Source organism: Gavia stellata, chromosome 19 (assembly GCF_030936135.1).
Source record: "Gavia stellata isolate bGavSte3 chromosome 19, bGavSte3.hap2, whole genome shotgun sequence".
Classification (NCBI taxonomy): Eukaryota; Metazoa; Chordata; class Aves; order Gaviiformes; family Gaviidae; genus Gavia; species Gavia stellata.
In genome coordinates, this window is record NC_082612.1 from 4,151,098 (window position 1) to 4,173,259 (window position 22,162).

The window sequence follows — 22,162 nt, forward strand, 5'->3', positions numbered from 1 at the left end:
CCATTTCAGATTTACTTACTGTTCTTGGCACTTCCCTCCACTGGTCTTAATCTGTAGCTGGGATGGTGTTTTGTCTCCAACTTTATGTCAAACTAAATAACAACACCACAATACCACCACCAAGAACAAGAACAACAACAAGTTAACATAATAAAATTATCTAACCATCATAAAAGTAATTCAAAGAGCTTTAGAATAAAATTGAGAAAACCTGAAATGGACAACACAAATATTTTTCACACTTACAGATTTTAAAAAGCAATTCAGCATGATGTATTATGTTCAGGGAGCACGGATCGCAAGGCAAGGCTTTCCTGCTTCTGGTTTGTTTTGTTTTGGGTTTTTTTTTCTTTCTCAAGTTTTTCTTTCATCCTCTCTTCCCTGCAGTTATCCTCCTCACTCCTCAGGTTGCCTTGGTGTAGAAATGATGATCCAGGATCACAGCTATCAACAATACATGGAAAAGGAAGAAATATTGTCTCCCTGCTCAGGCTGCACCTCCCAAAGGTGTGGATGTCACTAAGGCCAGATCGGAGAGTTACTATCAGACCTGCCTTTTTCTTGTACTCATATAGCATATGGGGAATAGAAGGCTTGAGACAACTGAATAAGTAAATCCCCCTCGCCTTTCCTCCCCCCACTCAGTCTTTTTTTAGATCTCGTAATAATGTGGGTAGAGAGACCAGTTACTGACTTACACCAAAATCAATTGGTTTTCAAGAGTGCCTTTGCACAAATATATCAGCCTGAGTAAAGTGGTAACTCCCTCGTTATGTCTGCCTAGCAATTAGGAGGGCTGTTGGTTTTCCTTCGGAGTATAGGACTGGGGTTTCAGTAAGTCTAGTAGCCATTTTTGAACTGTTTGCAGCGTTTGCCTATCGTACTTGCCCCGAGATTGGGCACGTAACCCATTCTGAGACACAAACAACCTGTGTAATCCTGCTGTGAGAGTGTATGAACTCCTTACAACTCCATAAACGGCAAGTCAGGTTTCAGAGCTATACGGGATCACCAAAAACTCGAGACCATTGTATCGCTGGGGTGAAAAAAGAAGCACTGCGTGAGAGTAGAGAGGAAGATTGCAACACGGTATTTTCACATCAGGACCTTTTCAGCAAAATATTCAGGAAGGCTTCCAAATTGTGGGTATTTTCTAAGCCACTCTAAATCCAACTTTTGCCCTATACCAGATCAGAGTATCAATTTCAAGGGAATCAGCCTAACTGAGAGCCAGTGCAGCCTTAGAAAACACGCTCCCCTTGTGTACTCTTCAAACACTTACTCTTGTGGAACACTTATTTAATATACAGGCATGCAAGAACCGATCCACTGTTCTGCTTTGCACTGATTACTTTCAAGGACTCCCACTTTGCCTGAGAGAGAACAGATATAGAAAATTATAGAATAAAATGTTGTCAGAGAATAATGCCCTCTGGTTGCTTCAGTCCAATAGAAGCCAAAGCAACCATAAAACTTTAATGGAAAAGGGCAATCGTTGGTTCTATGAGGATAACACTATATCACAGTGCCTTGTTTCTATTATGCCAAAATAAATTAAAATATCTCAGTCCTTCTTTATGTATAGTTTAGCTTACACATCTAATTTTGGCCTTTTTTAAATGACCTTGGAAAGTCAGAAACGTCACTATTTCTTTCTAATGCTGGACTCAGTGCGCGACACCGGGGTATTTCAAAAATAAACATCATGATTTATGTGTTAAGTTGTAAACTAGACAGCATAATGTTTCCAAATCAGTTCCTGCCTCCTTTACTTCTCTCCTAATGTTTATTACCGAAGTGTAGATTCTTTCCCAAACTAGAAAAGGCTCATCATAAAAAGCCATCATTTCTACATTTGTCCAATTTGTAGATACACCTGTGTATTGACAGCTGATCCAGACTAACTTAAAAAGTCTCCCTTTTTCGCAAAGACAAAAAAGACATGTATTTTCTCAAAGACATGGATTTTATACATCACATTTTGGAGTATAACGTCTCAAGAAGTTATTATCATTTCTTTTAAGGACATCAATGGTACATTTTAAAAAAAGGTGAGAAATTAGAGAACATTTGAGTTCCTGATTACTCATTGAATAGTCTGGATCTCAAGTAAAGCTAGACAGATTTCTAAGAAAATTAATTAGCCGTCTTAAGGACCACACAATATGAAAAACAACAGTGACAATATTAAACGCTTAGGCAGATACACATCATCCTTTTATAATTATTATTTATAGGTAACTATTCAAGAAGTCCATTTCTGTCTTCTCCCCAGTATATTCATTACAAATTAACTCTAAAATATGACTAACTTGTTTCTAAGTTTTCATTAATGACAGCTTTATTCTGCTTCATAGCTGAAAATATGCGATTTACTAGGTTTTGGCAGCATATGTCTGCAGTTAGTTTCTTTTCAAAAACGGTCAGGGGGTGTTGGAGCATTGGACACGATTCAGCTTTTAGTGTGCATTGATTTTATGAAAGTTTAATTTTTCAACTGTAAACCATTTATATAAAGGCAACTTCTAAGTCAAGTGAGATGTAGTTGCAAAGGCTGCTTATTTTAAATTTTACCAAAATATGTTATATCTATTTAACAAATGAATCATAACTTTTACTGAACATAATTCATCTTGAAACTTATGTGTGCATATGTATTGTATCAATTATCACAGATCACCAAGAATATGCAGTCAGTACATCCATTAATCATCCATGCAGACACCTTGGAAAAGGGCAAAGCTTGAACCATGTCTCAAATTAGATACACATTGGAAGAAGAAATTCTGTTTCAGAAGTGAAATGTCATAAAATCATCCCTGCACCAAAAGCGATAGTAATAAAAAAGCTTACTGAGTTCATTTAAAATAAACAAGGACAGAATTGCTATCTTTGATGCAAAAAAGAGGCAGACTACTTTTATGAATGCCACAAAAATAAACTATTTTAATAGATACATAAATAAAAAGTTTAAAGTAGAATTTTTCCCCCAAACATAAAGATGGCCTAGCTTCTGTACAGAAACTGAACAATAGTCACGTGACTACTAAATTAAATAATCACTTTGTTACATTCAAAATAATGGGAGGCAAATACATAACGAAATGATGCACCTGAATCATTCTCCTTTCTCATCCTAGCAGTGTATACAGTATTTTCTTGCTTTACAGTACTCTGAGGATATGGATCTGTTAAATAAAACTCTGAATGATAGAGTGGAAATAAAATTAAAAATCAAAGGAAAAAAACCCCAAACAACCGTCGCACCCAAAGGGGTACCTTGCATCACCCAGTAATTGAAGTTTTAAATGGCAGAGAAATAAGTATTGTGCTGTAAAATAAATTATGTCTTTTACATATTGTTGTATAGTTATCTTAAAGTGTTTAAATATTACATTCACTTTGGTGATGTGTTTTTGCCTATGCCTATAATAAATTATACATGGCGTGTGCTAGCTGTTCATGTGTGTTGAATAACAACCTTCTGGTTTTACTACAAACGGGGGGAGTTTAGCACGTCTAGGAAATTTTAAAACTATTTCTGATTTATGTAGGACAGACAAAGTCTAATTCAAAGCAGCTTTCCTCCTATTATGCCCCCCTCCCCAGCACCTCTAAAAAGTTACTCTGACGGCTTCGTGTTTCTGCTGTGTTGTATCAAAAAAAATCACACGTTGGTGACTAACGCTTTCTGACCCACAGAGGTTCTCAAGTTTTGTTTTTCCTTTCTCACTCTGAATCATCTCTCAGTTTGAGAACATCTGCCATTAACATCTCCATACTCTCCGAATATTCCAACTAATTTAGGCAAGGAACAACCATTAGTCCATCAAAAATGAGTTTACTGAAGTTAGGTGTTGTCGCCGTTGTTATCTGGAATGTAGCTAAGATGGGTGAGCACCATTCATCCCGTAGAGGAGAAAGTTTGTCATGTGGACGTTTACGTACACCCAAGGCAGAGTGTTGAGATATCTTGTGCTGGATATCTTGTGCTGGTGAAATCAGAGAAAAAATGAGAAGATGACAACTTTCATCCATAGTGCAGAGCTAGCGTTTCTAGTCTATTCTGTCAGAAGTTCAAGAAAGTTGGGCCAAGCTGACTTAGGCTTGGCAAAAGAGCGTGTTTAGAGTCTATCCACCAGCAAGACGTGAACGGCAATGTAATGATTGCCCTTTTTTCCGATTTGCTTTTTTCTTGTTCTTGCTCTTCTTTTGCTTACTCGCACCTTTACTTTTCTCTGATTTCTTTTTCTTTTCATCCTCCTTAAACCATGGACCCCAGACTCCTCCATTCAGCTTCGGGTTACTCCGGGGGTCCTTAGGTGGGTATCGAACAGGGACCGCAGTCTTATTGAACTGTGAAAGCCTCCGCAACAACTGCTTCACTACATCTGGATACCTTGCAGAGAGGTCCACTCGTTCATACGGATCGGCGGTTATGTTGAAAAGCCACACTGTTTTGCCAGCTGACCAAGAAACGCGCTCATTGTGCCAGCGGTTGGGGCCCGCGTTACTGAAGGCCTGTGGAGGCACCCAGTCGCTGTATCCTGGATTTCCTGTCAGTAGTTTCCAATGATTCACTCTGATGGCGGATTGAATCGCAGTGTTCCAGATCCCATAGCCAGCTGCCCAGGACCCATTTTTGGCTTTGGTGTAAATCGGGTCAATGTTGTGTAAGATGTCTACCCGTGGAGAACGTCTGCCTTCACTAATGGTTTCCCATATATCATAGCCATCCAGCTGGATATCTTCATCGATCTGCCCTTCTGCCAGCGTGATCAAAGTGGGGAACCAGTCAGTGATGTGCACAAGCTCCTTACACACAGACCCTTTGTTTTTCAGAAGGGGGCTGTGGACAAACCCAACAGCACGGATACCTCCTTCCCAATAGGTCCCTTTGCTTCCCCGGAGAGGCCAGTTACTTCCTCCGGCCATTGGCTGCCCACCATTATCTGACGAATATATGATAATGCTGTTCTCATAGTAACCATACCTCTTTAAAGCAAGGGTTACGTTGTTTATAGCTTCATCCAAACAAGCTAGCATGGCAGCATATCTTCGCCTGTTGATGTTATTTATCGATCGATAATGTTCAAAATACTTGCCTGGTGCCTGAAGAGGCGAGTGAACAGCTTGGTAAGCAATATATAAGAATATAGGTTTCCTGGGGTTATGAGAAGCTAAGATTTGTTGTACTTTTTGTGTGTACATCTGCGTCGAGTAGATGCCGTTGTCATGATCCCAAGCTGCGTTGTCGTTCTCGTACAGGTCATAGCCACATATCCCAGGGCTGTCACATTTGAAGTGAGTGTAATAGTCGCCGCTGCCTAAGAGCGAGCCGAAAAAAGTGTCAAATCCTCTCTGCGTGGGCATGCATTCTCTGCGATAAAACCCCAAGTGCCATTTGCCAACCATGTGCGTTGAATAACCAACCTCCTTCAGCTTCTGAGGTAGCGTGACGTTATCCAGAGGTAAGCAGTTGGGTTGGGTTGGCCGTATGATGGAGTGCTGAAGGCCGGTGTGTATCTGGTACCTGGAGGCAGGGAGGAGACAGGCATCAGGCAGGGGCGCGGGGAAAAGAAATGCTCAGGCCCTTTCGCTTGGACACCCATGCGCGTAACGGCAGCAGAAAATATTCCCATGCATGCAGCAATTTTCTCTGGAAATATTTTGAAGTGCGTATGTCAAAAACTAACGGGGTCATACTATTAAATCTGCTGAAACAGGAGAACGGCATGTGTTCCGCTTCACAAGAGTTTAAGAGCCGTTCCCCCACCTCCTTTGGCCAGTGGGCAACAATACCAAACAAGAAACATGACGCAGCAGCATCACACACTTGTATAATCCAAATGTATATTGTATTGTATACACACTTGTATAATCCAAATGTATAATCCTCATGTATAATCCAAACCCTAGAAAGCAGAATGATTGCATTGTTTTTTCTGAGCGTGAACAAGTACTCCAGCACTGACTTGGGATCAGCTCTCACAGCATGCGCAACACTGAAAGCCCGATGGTCTGATTTCTGCTCATCCATCACACAATATGCATATGGGCTATGACTTAGCAGAGATATTACTAATATTATAACAACGGAGCCAGTTGTCAGCATGCACATGAGGGGGCCTGGCTCTGCTCTCTCCTGGAACACCTACAGTCCCATGCTCCGGCATTTATCTCCTGCGTAAGACACTTAAGTATGCGTGGACGGCAAGTACCCTGGCCAAAACTCAAGAACACGCATGCAGTTACAGTGAAAAGAGGTTTATGAGTGATCGCTCAAAAGGAAGGGATAATTTCATCACTGGATCTCTCGTTCAGCAGTCATTTTCTGTCCTTGCCTAACTGGTCGATGTAATGTTTCCCTCCGTGAACTGAGCTAGTCAAAATACCAATGTATACGGGAGCACAAATAGTTTGAGGTACTTTTTTTCCTCCACAGAAAGCTTTCATATGTCCCCATTTAACAATGATTACAGAAAATTACCTGGATAAATACAAGTTTTACAATGCCTCATAATTTGCTAGTGGTAAACATATCTACAGCATATAAATACGTTGGACTTTTGAGCATGTAACGGCAGTGTATTTAAAGGATAGGATAATAAATTCTGCAGTGCAGTACAGTCTATGTGTAAAGAATACATATGGCCTCCATATGATTAGAAAATGAATTCAGCATGGGCAGTAGTAAGTATCAAAAATCAAGGACAAATCCATTTATATTACTTTGACATTAAAAAGTAGAATGTAACAGCACATTGTAAACCAAAGAAGACTTCTCCCTGAGTGTGAGAATAGATTAAATTCTCAGTCATGAATAGAACGGCTACGTCCACCCATACTGCAAATCTTCCCCCAAACCACTTTTTTATTAATTTGTGGTAGTAGGAGTTGGGATTTCCTGACACATTCTGCTAGTATTGCCGATCTGATTGGCCTCCTGAGCTATGCAGAAAATTAAAAACATTAGGCTCTGCCTGTCCATAAATAACTTGAAGTCTGCTTTTATATGAAGTCTTCCTGGCCAAGATCTTAGAAGGCACCATAGCTGTCTTCAATGCCTGCCAATCTGTAATAATTGTGTAACTCCCATTTTATTCTTGAACTCATTTCCACAGAACCAGAAGCTCTAGTCTAACTAATTTATTGCAGAAGCTTTGGGTGTTGCAGTCCTCTGCTTTAAGCGAGCCTGTACTCAGTACACCGCAGCGCTGCTGCTTTTCTTTGTCTCTCTGGCACCTTTTCAGAGCATCGTGTCTGTTCCCAGTTTGTGGACCTGGAGCCCTGCCACCCAATTGTCCCCAAACTCACAAGCTGGTGCTGACACAGGAGATGCTGCAGTAGTTAAAGCATACTCTCAAAATTACCCGTTTCTGGGATCTACACTTTGCTTTTGTGAAAGAAATGTCATGCCCACACAAATATCCACATCCTTCCCATGATTCAAGTATAATACTCTTCTCCTTTTAAAACAGGTAAACTGCAATAAGGAAACCACGCTGACTACCGGCAGTGCCCCATACTTCAGTTCACTCCATCTCTGAGAGTCCTCAGGGAACTATGTTCACAAGACATTGCATTTCCTTCCCCTTCTCTTTCCTCCGCCTTGTTAAACTCTTTCCGTAAATTCCCCTTATTTGAGCCAACCGAAAAAGTCCTTGCCCCCACCCTGCTAGTTTAGTAGATAGCTTCTGCTTTCTCAAACCCTGACAGCCGCCTCGATCTTGAGATCAAGCCCCAATCCCAGCTGGACAGTTTCTCCCCTGATAAGCTAAGTTTGCTGGAAGTCGGAATTTTCTCTAAAGCGATGCTGTTGTAATAGAGATCCTTCCACCCCTCTCCTCGACAGAGAAGCTGAGCCTGGGGGGAATGGGCAACAGAATTTGCAACACATTGCAAACTAATTTGCTTCTTGACAAAGCCTACATAGAAAGTATGATACTCACACAAAGTTAATTCTCAGAAAGGATTCATAAACAACACGTAGATTCCCCAGCTAGGGCTTTTCAATTATATGTGCAAGCACGACATTCCTACGCTGTTAATCTGACAAATACTGAACCAAAAAATATCGAGAATTAGCCTCAGTTATACGTATTCTTCTCAAGAAAATTTCTGGCATAGCAGCCCCCTCAGTAAGTTATTCAATATGCTGCTTCAGTTCTCTGCTGCTGTCTTTTTTCATGAGTCTGTGGTGTGTTCCCCACATGTGTGTATATGCTATTTACGGCATAGCTATGCTTCTGAACATACATATATGCACACATACAAGTAGATATGCATTTTTATATTCGTATATGTAAAAAGAGATCTGCAAAATAATCAAATTTCAGTAAAGATATTTCAACTGTAGAAATGTTTCGAAGAAGTATCAACCTCTAGTTATCAGAATATTCTTCACTGTCACAAAAGTGGTCAAGACTTGTTCACTTTTCTGCACCACATGCCCTCCTAATTGATCCATTATGTGCCGATATTACTTTTTCAGTGAAAGTATTTTGGTTTCAAAGGACTTGCAGAGCAGTCATGGGAAAACAAAGTAATCTGAGCAAAAGACAGTGATCATATGGAAGAAAAGGGCATTAATAGCAATAGGAGAAGTGTCTCAACATTCCTGTTTTGAAACTGTATTTAGACTGTGCAAGAGAAGAAAAAACTGAACAAGGCAAAACATAAAGGAAATAAAAGGCAGATGCTGATTTTGGAGATGTTCTCTAGAAGACAAACTCACGAGCTCGCTAGCTGCTATTAAATGTCTGTGAAATACATTCTATAGATTTCATCGCTTTCTACCACAAGATTAGCTAATTCTTTAGAATAAATTGGTTGAATTTAATCCCAAATGCAGAAAGCAAGTTATGATCATGAATAGCCTGGAATTCATTAGGATGATTACAACGCTAGTAACCCGTTAAATATAAGCAAATGCTGACAGGCCACAGAATGTAATGTCATAGTTGTTTAGACTTTGACCTTTATGGACAGTATTTACATAAAGATAACAGACTGATGATATTCTGTATAAATTATAAGGGTTGAAGACTTGTGAATATTTTATATGCAGGTACTATGCCCTCTTTCTTCCTACCCCTCCAAGTTTCTAGATCATGGCTGTCTCCATTAGATACCTGAAATCTGAAATTTGCAGAACAAGGAACTAAGCAAAATTTATGTTCAGCCATATTCAGCTAATAATATGTGTATTGAAAATTAATTTATCCTCATTACCTGGGGATGGCTCTTCTTTGTGCATTTTCTACTCTTATTTCTATTTTACTAGTGTGGAAGTTGTTCAGGTGTTTACGGTAAAAACACTGTGATAACTGTTTCAGCTAAGGCAGCTGTTTAATGCTAGTTGACCGTTACACGGCTTTGTTTACTTGCTTGTAGTGGCAACTTTAAAGCAACGGACTCCCAGTGGGAGTATCTTGATGACTTCATAGGTCCTTTGCTTCTTGGATGCCGAGAGAAATATTTCAGAGGTTTCTTAAAAGAAATAAATAAACAAATAAATCCTCCATCCTAAGTTTAAGCTCGTGATACTGCTTTCCAACACGATTTCCCTTCCTGTTTTAATCTAGAAAGACTCAAAGCTAAGCCAGTGGCTTTTACATTGCTCCTACCTTCGGTCTCGAGGTGCAGAGACCATTAAGTTGTTCAAGGTCAACTGTACATTCAAGTGCCAGAGTCTTTGTGGATGTAAATCACCATGGGGACTAAAGTCAATTTGACCCGAGTTGAGGAATGCATTAACATTTGGAGGCTTAATTTCCCCCTTCTGATGGCCTTAGTAAAGATAAATTAGTTTCCCAGTTCTCATCTGGAGAGCAAACCAAAGTAGAGAAGTGGATCAATGACAGTAATCTTTGCACATTTTCACTACTATTCCCCTGAAGCAGAGAGCAAGACTCAAGGTCTGTATAGTAGGAGAGATTCTCCTGGCATGCCTCACGTCCCCATGGTGCGTATGCAGTCTTAAACATATCCAGGCCAAACCAGTTCTCCTTAAAAAAAGTTTCCCTAAGGAGTTTTCTATTGAGTATTTTCCCCCTTAACTTCAGGGTGGGTTCTGCATTGAGAAAGAAGCTGGGATGTTTCTAATTTTGTGATGTGCATGTACAAAACTATTGATTTTAAGCTTTCATAGTTTTAAAATACTGCATTAATTGCCTTCAAACTGAGATTCTTTTAAGGCTCACTGAAGATGAACAAAGAAGCACAGTTTGAAGTTTCTAATTTCAGGAACTTTTGCTAGCAAAGTTCTAGTTAGTACATGTGGAAAATGTATTTTTATGATACTTGCATAGCTTAGGTTATGTCAAAATTTTTTTTTCAATTTTTAAAATAATAAACGCTAGCCTAGGATTTAGAAAATAACATTTTAAATAAAAAAAATAATTTGCCAGAGGGAGGTGCAAACAGAGCGATAGCACCGAGGTATGCATGTGACATTAATTAAAGGGATCATTATTGATCATTATGCATTTCCTCGTTAAAAATAATAAAATACAGCAAGTAGATACCAGTCTATAAAGTAGGCTTAGGGACTGCTAAAGAACAGTCTTTGACATCTTACCTGAAACGTTGGGGTGTTTTTTCTCCCCACTAACTTGCACCTCTGAGGACTGGGAACCTCCAAGCAAAAAATGCCACTGTATTTCTGTATTCTTTACTCATCTCTATTTCTAGCTGTCCCACTTGCCGCCAGCAAATGATGAGAAGCAGGACTCAATGAGCAGTAAGAGAAAATAGATATAATAAAGACTTCTTCAGAGAGGACTGAAGCTTTAGCATGGAGTCCCCAAACCCTTAATCGTTGGAAAAAGCTGTTACTTTGGGCAGATATGTTTACTCTTATTTACCTCAAAGTTGTTTTGAGCTCTGTAAGATGCTTGTGAGGGAAGCAGAAGCTGTCCAGAAGCTCTGGTGAAAGCCCCTCCAAACAGGCTGGTGAAGAGCATGGCAGAGAGGTGCAAAGCTCCTGATCAGACACTGACCAATGTGAAAAAATCACACAAAAATGATTTTGCATCAGAAATATTTGCCATAAAAAGTAAATGTTTATGCTGAATCTGCTAAGGTTTTTAAAACTAAAATCAGAGAGTAAAGCTGGAAAAGGGGCAGGTTGATACAGGAGGCACTGGGGCAGAGAGCTAGAGCTAAATGATTTAAATGAGATGCAAATAAACCTATCACAGCCTGACACAAATTGCTGCAAAGCGGTCAGCGAGTATCAATTCATAGTCCCTTCAGACTGGTGACAACGAAAGCCATAGCCTGTAACCACAGTGCTTCTTTCTCATTTTGTATTAAGTAAATTTACCGATAAGCAAAATGTTTTCTAAGTATTCATGTCTTTTTTATTTCCAGTCTTCTCCCAAGTTAGGGATGAATGACAAGTCTTGCCTTTGCTGATTTCCACTTATCACGCTTCCGTGAGAGCAAAAGCAGGCAGCAGGCATCTCAGCACTTGTTACGGTAGCAAGTTTGAATACCTGTTCTGAACAAGACCAGGTTAGCTAAATGCCATCGATCGCATTTCTTCAGTACTGATGGTCTATGGCAACTATGTACTAGTCCATGGGATACGTTTTCTGAATACTAGCATAAAAGTTTTGGGTTTTATACAATATAGTCTTCTCAGAAACAATCTTAAGGAGCCTTAAGCTTATACCGTGTAAGTTACAGTTCATCTTTCAAAAATAGCTCTGCATCAGCGCGGGAGAAAGTCCTTTCTTCTGCCCTAAGTTCCGACTACTTGGTTCCAAAGTAAAGTTACAGCTAAGGCTTCAGTTCAACATGTAGTTTAAATAAGACTGCGAATTCAGCCAGGTAGTTGGCTGAAACAGGACCAAAGTAAGCAATCAAGGTTTGTGCCATGAACATGAGTGATGCTATAGGTACGGAGATAACTCTCAAGTCAGCCGTGCAGCATTTTGTCCTGGTTAAAATTCTGAACAACGCTAAGGAGTGAAGAAAACACCTTCCGCTTTAGAACGTGATCTGTCACAAAACGTACCCTTTTGCTGAACAACGTAATTTAAGGGTACAAAGGACGTATTGGCTTATGCTGCCTATTTTTCTACCTGCTTAAGCCTGTGGGTAAGATATTCTGCATACCTACAATATGGTCCCAGTGGTTTGCATTAGATACGAAGTACTTGTATTGATATGTGCAAATGGTACTACAGCTAGGGAGTTACTTCTCTGAGATGGTGGGTGCATGACTGACTCACGGAAGAAAATCTCCTTGGAGAAAAAAGAGGAGCAAAGATTTATTACCAGAGTACGGAGGCAGTTCTTCACTGGCATATAAGTAATGGCTGGAAGGTTCAGATGAGCTCTGCTGCAGCAAATGACACGCAGAATATTGTGCCACAGCCTGACCAACACTGCTTCGGTCTTTTTAGAAATTTGAGGGAGCACAACTGTCCATCTCCTGAAGCAGGCATGATCCCTCTGCTCCCCGTAGTCCTGGTTCCCAACGATCCAACTGACCGAATGCTGAATGCACGCTGGGACGAGACCTGGGTGCATGTCATTGCCTCAGGTTTCCTGCTTCCCTTGGGAAAGGAGCAGAGGCGTACGGGCAGGGAAGCCCGAGTGAACCTGAACAGGCCCCTCGGAACATTTTCTCTGCTCAAGTCTTCTGTCAATGTTAAACGACTGCCAGAAAAACCCCCGGGAAACTATCACGTAACCGTTTTTATCTTCTAGCTTATAACTTTAAGACTTTGGGGGGAAGGTGGTTTATGAATGTAGGTGGATCAGAGAAGCAAATGCAACATTAAAGACTAAATGCGAACTCCAAACCTTTGCAGACTTTCACTCTGTCGGCCCACATAAAACAAAACCGAAGTTTTCACATGCAGACATACACACACGTTCATTTCATCTTCAGCTGTATTCCTTGAATTTTTATGTGCCTCTAAATCAGAGCAGAAAAATAGCCACTTCTAAACCAAGTGTTTCCATAAAAAGTCTAACTCAAATTATTTACTGTTTTATCACGCTGGCAGTGCTACTGCAAACATTTCACAGGAAAGATTCTGAATCTTGCCCTACTTTCACGTTTTTGGGGGGTGGTGGTGGGTTTTTTTGTGTTTTTACATCAGCTAGGGCTCTTCCATCAAATACAGGAAAAGAAAAAAAAAGAGTAGCGATTTATTCATGGACTAATAATGTTATCGTTTTTGTTCCAATTACCTTTTTCCAAGGACCTACAGGAGTTGAGGTATCCTTGCTTAACCAAATGCCATTTGGATTTTGATGTATTAACTCAACCTCAAAATCATTTGGAAATTCTGATCTCATGCAAGCCCTGACATTTGGCCATTTAAATAATGTCCTTACACCACTATATTGCTTGTACTGTGAATGTATTTTTATCATCCGGCACCTAGAAATGCCACCCAGAGTTACATTAACAAAAATAAACGTTTATCAACAGCAAGAACCAGGACTTCAAATGAAAGCCCTGTGGTGGTTCAGAAGCCCCGGTACAGCGACGGACCCTGCGGCTCGAAAGCTGGAGAACCAAGCCAGAAAACGCTGCTCTTTGTGGCTCTATATTCTGACCAATTTTGCATCTCAAGGATACGCACCAGCTCTACTCCCTTTTATCTTCCCAACTCCTGCTGACGCAACTGGCACCCCAGGAGCGAGGCAGAGCTGGGTGCACAGCGGGAAAGAAACCGTTGTCTCTGGAGTTGCTAGCTTGAAAGGGAAAGGAGCTGACTGTGGAACCAAGCTGTGAGAGAAAAGAAACAGAAACCTTTATCTGCGTTTCCTCGGGGTTACTCTCCCTGGTTGCAAGGGGCGGTTAGTGCAGGGAAAAATAAAGATCATATAATGAAACTCAAGCAGAAGTTTCAACTTTAAATCACCCCGCAAATGAAGTTGTAATTAGTATTTTCATGCACTAACTCCGATTTTTTACAAAACATTATTAAACCGGCAGCATATCCGCTACTAACCTTTCCTGTCAGTGAGGCAATTTATCTGCTCAGATGGGAGGACAAAAAGGATAAAGGAGAACGTGGGAGTCGGCAGCAGCTGGAATGCATATGTGTATATGCAGCTATTGTTTTCCTTGCTCTCAGCTTGCTGCAGCTGTGGAAACAGAGCACAGCGTTTCCAACTTTATCACTGAATGTTATTCATTTAGAAAAAAGGGGAAAAAAATGTGTGATTGCATAATCAGCGCTCTCGGTTTCATGTCTACATGTAAGCGACATGAAGAGAAAACAATTTGCCTAAATACTTTGCATGCCAACCACAAATCCAGACATTGCCACCAAGTTCTGGGCTCTCAGCAAAAATAGATCCCATCGGATATTACACCTAATCAACATGTTACAAGGAAAAGAAATGCTCTGCTGTGAGTGTATACTGGAGTGTATACAGGAGTATACTGGAGCTACACTGGCAAGAAGAGAAGTTCACGTAAACAGACTACCCCTGCATATTCCTCTGAAGTTAAGGCAAGCGAACGGCAAAGGAAAAACAATTCATTACTAAGAGATGAATTTTTTAGTCCTGCTTCAGTCATTTTTACAGGAGGAAAACCAGAAGAAAATGAGATAAATGGAGTCTAAAAGCCATAAATTGGCATGCAGAAGAATTCCCCCCTCAGGTACTTCAAAAAGTGGTCTGCAGACCCTGTTGCAAGCACTGCACGAGGCTGGAGCAAGACCAGCATGTCAGAACAGGGACCCGGCACATACCAGTCTGTGGAGGTTGTTCTCTGCGCTACAGCACGTTAACTCCCGAGAATTGAAAGTGCTTTAATTAATGTATTCTTTTAGAATTGAACGTGTGTAAAAGTGGCCTTCATTTTAACCTGTGTGTTCACTGCTGCGCTGGAGAGAATACCATCTCAGATACTGTGGATATCCTGGACTAGTCATTCTTACAGAATGATCTTACAGAATGACTAGTGTCTCACTGAAGGATTTTGCCTAAAAGAATACATCCATCGGTAATAACATAGGCATTTTCACATGGCCAGAAAAACCCCACAATTGCCATGTACACGTGTGAAATATTTTTCAGCTAAAAATCTCAAGGCTGAAACTCATAATTCTGTAACAGTTTAGGAAAATTAGTTCGTCTTTATAAAAGAAGGATTTATTCAGTGAATGCACCTAAGGGCCGTGAAAGAGATTCATTATATGGTTGCCTTTCATAAGAAGACATCTTTCATAAAAATGACATACTTGATAGCAGTCCTTAAGGTAGCAGCCAAACACTTATTTTCTTACCTTACACTTTAATTAAAGTACCCATTTGGACCATTTATTACTATTTCTGAATTCATATTGTCCTTATGTATTATTCATACCTCCAGTATTTTGAGTCTATATCAATCTGAATGCTGTAAAATGACCTTGAACTGACAGCAAGGGTAACTGAGAACAAAATGACAAGATGTTAACAACAGGTAGGTTAAAAACTACCACATCATAGTTCGATATACTATCATTTGAGAGAGAATATTGCTTTGTCATTAAAGAACATTATGACATTTAAAAAAATCAGGATTATTTGGAGCTTCAGAGACATCTCAAGCGTTTTAGATACCTTCACACAACATCCAAACTTTGTGAAAGCTGTAATTTTCTATTAACCATTGAACAACTACGTGAACATACCATTTCTGAGTGTGACATTGGAGAATGTCATAATTTCATCGCTTTATTGAGCTTAAGTATATCATAGGCCATTAAGTTTCTTTCGAAACCTTAGATTAGTCTTTAAGACTCTAATTTAAAATTAGAGATACATTATTAATGAGAGTATGCCAAGCAAGTGGAATCTCTCTTTAGTATTTATAAAATTCCTATGATCCTGCTCTATGATTTGTCTCAAGCTCAACTGTCTCAAAGCACCTATTACAGGAAAGAGAGAACAGATTCTCACCCCCTTAATCAATTCGTAGCCACTTAAATAGAAGGATCAACCACTTAAATAGAAGGATCAATTCCATCAATTTCAATTGAATGCTCTTTTAGATAAATTTTTGCTCAGTGTCATCAAAATGCGTCCCTGAATTAATGCATGAAACCCCTTTTCTAGTGTAGAGATTCATTGTGAATGCTGATTAATTAAGAAATATTCTTGAATTATTGTTTCTGTTTCATCTCAACTTTGCTATTCTATTTGTTCTGCTTAATGCGGTCCATCATATAACATTATTATAAAACATATACATGCGCATCAAAAGGAAATTATCATCTCTTCCTTCATCCCCCATATATCACACAGCAATTCGCCATAGCAGGATATCCACCTAGAGCAATGCGATACAGTTGAGCATTTATGTTTAAAGCTTAATTACTCATTTCTAGACACTTGTAATGGATACTGCTGACGCATCAGTTGCATATTAAATGATAAGCTGTTATTCACAACTGGTAAAGTGAGAGTGTGCGATCCACTTAATCCACTTAAGCAATGTAACTTCATCATGGACTGCAACACACACCCAGCCACCTCCTGTTTAAGATCTTTAACACCAGCATTCTCCTCAGCAAAATAACGATGCCCTTCGCTGTTGTCTCTCCAGGTATCCTGGGACAGACACAGGCCAGAAATAATTTCATGCCACTCCAGAACTTCTGCTAGAACTGAAGTAATTTTCCAAGAAAACCTACAGCCCTGATAATCTGAAGAACAACTTTATCTGGATTGAAGAAAAAAAATGCATTTTGACTTTTCAACAACATAGATAGCTTTCCGGGCTGACATTTACTGGCAACAGCAGTGGCACTGAATCATTAGCAAAAGGAATAACCTTGACGTGAAACAGAGGGCTGGGAGCCAAGAGACACGCTTTCGTCTGGGTTCTGCATAGCTTTTAGCCTGAGCATTGCAACTAGCCTCTAATTCTTTTGTCCTTCTGACACTTTCATGTTAGTGTCTTCGTCTTCTGTGTCTCTCCTTCAAGCGGGGATAGTACTATGTCCGTTGCACAAGACAGCTAATGCTCAAAAGGGGCTTTTTAGTCTTCTGATAAAAGCATTGGCAAGATGCAAAGGAGCCTCACCCTGACGCTAAATAAAACCAGTTTGTAACTGGATTTGTTAAAACACAGTGCTTACAAGCATCTACTTATTTACAATGATTATTGGTAATTATGTACAAATTCTGTCACGTATTGCTGGCTACTGAACTAGATCCTGCTTCCTCATTAAATCCAGACTGTTGTTAGCACTACTGGATTTTCTTTTCTACTTCCCAATTCACTTGAGAAATATTGCATTAAAATGCATTTTTCAGAACTGCCACAACAGGCAAGTCCGTTTTTGGTTAAGACACTGGCTGGTGTCGCAGGCGCCGTGTGCAGCTCCCAAAGAACGAATGTGTTAAGACGATGAAGTATTTTATTAACCTGGGCCCCAGCTGAAAGGTTGCTGATTGACAAGATGGGGAAATGAAACATCTTTGTTTATTCACAGGGGAGATTCCACATGGAAATGAAATGCTTTCGCTGCCATCCTCTGAGTGGATGTAGATGTAGGTGTGCTTTTGTAGCGAAGGAAGGAAGGAGTGGGGAGCAGTGTTTCAGGGCTGTCAGTCATTTCTGTGACAATTTTTAACTCACACATCAGAGGGATTACATGCTGTATAATATGGCATAAAAAGGAAAGTAAAATGTCTGTATTCAAAGCACGACGTCTTTCTTACTTTAGGGATTTGCAAATTTCTGGAAAGCAATAAAAGCGTGAAGACCAACTGAACTCCTCTCCCACGTATTCTTAAACTTTGTGGTCATCAGTTTCTTTCTCTCTTAAAAGCTCCGTAAGTTGGAACTGAAAAGGAACGAAACAGCTTCAGCAGGTACCGCGTCCAGCTCACTGCACCCCGTCCCTTGCAGCAGGAGCGAACACTGAAATGCCCCTGGGGTTCCGCTCGCCCAGCTGCCTCCCATCGTGAGGAGCCTGGGACTTCCCAGGGCCGTTTTCTGCTTCCGTACCAAACGGATTCGAGTTGCTATCTTTGTGCTCTGTCCCAATTAGGCAAAGGCTAGGAAAAATGTAAGGCTGCTATGCGGAGCAGGAGTGCTTTTTTTTTTTTTATTTTTTAGGTTGGACTTGATGCTCTTAGAGGTCTTTTCCAACCTTAGTGATTCTGTGAAATCCGAAAGCTCTCCGTTAACGGTGATTAATGGCAGCCCACACATTTGATGGCCGCACGGTGCCAGGGCATGGGGCACTACGAAGCCCCCTCCCACCGTCCCGCTGCTCCCACACCGTGGAAGAGAACAATCTAGAGTTAATAAGGGATGGGGGTCAGCAGCACGTCTGTTTCTAGGCCTCCACGTCACTGAATAATGAAGCAATTTGGATAAATGCTGCTTTATTTCCCTCCTAAATCCGGCTTAGCAAAACAAGTAGTGCTATCTTGGATGTCACTGCTGCACTCTGTAATCCTTTCTAACGATCACTAATTTCTCATTTATACTGCTCTTCAGTCACATCTCGCTTTACCATTTGCATTGCGGGAGTGTCCAAAAGCCTAACAGAAACCGAGGTCGCAGTGCGGTAGGACTGGAAATAAAGTGGAGTATAAGATAGTGGGTGAAAGGAAACAGGTGCCTAATGGTTGTTAGTCCAACAAAAATTTAGAAACCCCCTCTCTTCCATGTGTAACAATTATGTCTAAAACCAGACAAAGCATACGTAAAATATTTGCTATAAAATGTTAATATATTAATGAAACTGCGCCTTATTTAAGATGTTATTAGGTGATTTTGATCCCAGACAAAATACCACAGGAATGACTCATGTAATGGAGTGAGTTGGATAAGCATAAGCGAGGTGTAAATCGGACACACACAAAGTTTTGGCAGTATGCATTGAATATATTAAGCAATTAAATCCTAGTACATTCATGAAACCTATGTGTCTATGCCATCAACGTTGTACGCCTGCCTTCTGTGTGGCTTCCCCCCCATCTGGAAACGTCTGTTTAATAGAGAGATATTAGCATCACATACCCTGTGATAAGTGATTTAAGGACAGATACCCTCTTGAAAATGTAAATCACCCATATTGAGGTAGGAGGTATACTCTTCTATACGTATAATATTCTGTACTATACTATAAAAGAACTTCAAGGCAAAGAGTAACTTGGCAGAGGTAGATGGGATTATCAGCCTGATTCAGACATCAAAACTGAGGATGACGTTTTCACTGACTTCACAGGGCCCTTGTTCAGGTCTCTTATTTTGAGACTTTGGACCTAGCTGCCCCTTCCACACTCTAAGGCACTCAGATGGGTCACTACCAGATGGGCGCTTGAGAGTAACCCATTTTGTTCTACAGCCGAACCAAAAGATGCTCATACATTCATGTTTCTCTCGTTCACCTGTATGCTGTTCTTATTCTTGAGTTCACTACATCCCACCCATGTATATTATACGGAAAGAATGAGCATGAATTATGGTGTTGTGTTACTAATTGACTGCATATACTGTCATAGCCCACGAATTTCCATCACTAACTTCAACAGTTGAAAGACAAAATCAACATAATATTGTAAATTAAAAACAATTAAGAAAAACTGAAGTAATTTACCTTGTGATCTTTTAGAATGCGAGGCATTTACTTTTTCAAAGAATTCTTTTGGAGCTGTGAGAAATAAAACCCTTTTAAAATTAAAAGGTAGAAGTAGTGATTCTTTGAGAAAAATTAGTTGTTAAGGAGAAAGAGAAGCACATTTAGCATTTATCAAAGTGTTTGTTTCATTAAATAGCTATAGAGCTCTGACTCGGGATGATTCCTTTGTACGGACAGACTTTCTACACCTGCTTAAATTCCCTGGAGATAGAAGAGCTTTCTCGAATGGGATGGATTTAAACAACTGCCTCTTCTTCAACTGATGCTTAAGTGCACTTCCAGTCTTTGCAACATCACAAGAATTTTAGAAACCAGTCTATAAATGCTTTTACAGCTAAGACACAAATAGGTGCCTAATGGGATTCTCAAAAACATGTCCCTAAATCTCCATGAAATCAATACAAGTTACAGCAACTAAAAAAAGACCACTGATTCCCAATCTGCATTATTAAGCTGCCTTTAAAAAATTCTGGTCCTTCATGATTTTTCTGTAACCCTTGCACTCCAGCGAGGGCAACTGAATTTGTTAAGGTGGGTACAAACTTATATATACTTGTGTGTGCATGGGGAGGTTTAATATGACATCTAGGTCCTTAGAGTAGCATGGCAGCTCAGAGAAAATATGTACACTGTCCAAAATGCTTATTTTGACAAAGGAGATCAGTAAATTGTTCTCTAATTTGACTTGTAATCCTCTTGCCCCAATAGAACTGTATATCCTGTAAGTTTATACATGAATGATGTAGTCCTCCCCGTTGTTTTTTTTTTCTTTTGCAGAAGGGAATTGAAAAGGGCAAACTCTGTTTTATCAGAGGTTCCGAACCAAAATTATCATGTTCACAGAAAAGCAACTCCTATACATTTGATCTTCAACCTTTGGGCTTCTTGTGGGAGCCAAGCATTTGGTGAAAAAGACGACAGTAAGACCATAACCCGTCACTCCTTTTCAAACACAATTAGCTACGTGGAATATTACTCAATCAGTGGCAAATAACCTGTGGCTCCCAAATCACTTATATCCTTTCCAGATTGCAAAATTATGGATTTCAGTGCTGTAATGCCAAACAAATGAAGCATCATCATTTAGTCTGTTCTTGTTATTTTCAACATTCATCTCTGGGTGGGGAGAGGAATATGGGAATTGTGGGGATTGTAAAGGGAAAAGAGGGACGGAGAAGAAAGAAGAATCAGGCATCCTTTGTATCTGTCATGAATGAGAAGACAAAATACTTCTTTCCTCTTCAGGACCCAAGAGAGTTAAAGGAGAAGAAAATGAGCACAACTGAACGCACGCACAGTAATTTGCTGACTTGTATAATATTGTCTGCATTACGACTGTACAATACCACACAGAGTTGATGAGTTGTGACAATACCACAGAGCTATCTTCATTTGAAAGAACGTGAAGATGTTAATAAAAGTGCCGAATATCAGAACATCGCATCTGTTCAGTTTTGTTTGCATGAGACTTTTCTATTCACTAAACAAATCTGTCTTCTCTGTGTAGCTCTAATGGGTCACATAGGAGGGAAGCAGCCCAGAAGAAGGTGTAAACCCTTCAGGGAACCTGTCAGCTAGCTCAGTAACGAAATTCTTATCTAAATTTTCCTACTAGTAATATCAATATATAACTCATTTACACAGCTTTTCCTTTTCAGTCTCAAAGCATCCCACAAAATAAATCAACATCCCTGTTTTAAATATAGGCACTCTGAGATAGGGGAAAAAAAGCATCTCACAGAAGTAACCCAGCACCAAAGGCATAACTGTAGAAAGAGCCCTGGTCTTCCCACTGTCAGCCTGGGGCTCCACAATGGCATAAGAAAAGTCCACGATCAGGTTCAGTGCCCCAGAGATGGAAAACAAGAGAGCTCTTAAAAATGCAGCCTCACAGAAGGAAAGGTTAGACAAGCAAGAAGAGAGTTGGGCGTATGACGCTAACTGATATGCAGTTACAAACTAGATCAAGTTTGTGTCTTGACAATTTTCTCTACAGATTTTTATCCACCTACGTTAACCAAACCTGAAACTTCCCGTACTGCATTTCCTTACTATGTACAACTTGAGCTTAAGAAGTCATTGCCAACTTTGCACATACTGTCTGAGAGCAATGGGCTTATCAAGGATCACTTAACCAGGTTTCTCACAAGAGTGGGTGCACACTGTAAAACACATTTTCAACTTGTTCTGCGAACGTGCTCCTGCAACTTAACCATGCTGCCTAAATGCACCAGTTCTTCACTAACTGTCCCAGTTGACTTGTTCAATATTCAGCACATAATGTATTTTGAATTCTGGTAATCTGGCTGCATGAATATGAAATTCCTCAACAGTTCATTTTATGCCCAGCTTTTCATGAGCAGTGCTCTATAAATTGCAGGACCAGTTTCTTAGCTTTTCTTTGTGTTTAAATCAAACATCTGCTTTTCAAAACCAGGCTCACGTATGCATGGTCAAAATCAAAACGCAAGAGAGGTGGCTAAAGAGTCAGCAGCGACAAAACGGGATACCAGCAAAGATCTGTAAAGCCTTAG

The 22,162-nt window shown here is 40.1% G+C and overlaps 1 protein-coding gene across 1 annotated transcript in view; it reads right to left on the minus strand.

The window, feature by feature from the left end:
- Positions 1–2,937: 2,937 nt before the first annotated feature.
- The window catches only part of ARSJ (arylsulfatase family member J), a 46,197-nt gene continuing 26,972 nt past the window's right edge, over positions 2,938–22,162 (minus strand). The window contains exon 2 of the mRNA XM_009816992.2: positions 2,938–5,533. Coding sequence (XP_009815294.2) covers positions 4,132–5,533 — 1,402 coding nt within the window. The 3' untranslated portion in view covers positions 2,938–4,131. The remainder of the gene's footprint in view (positions 5,534–22,162) is intronic.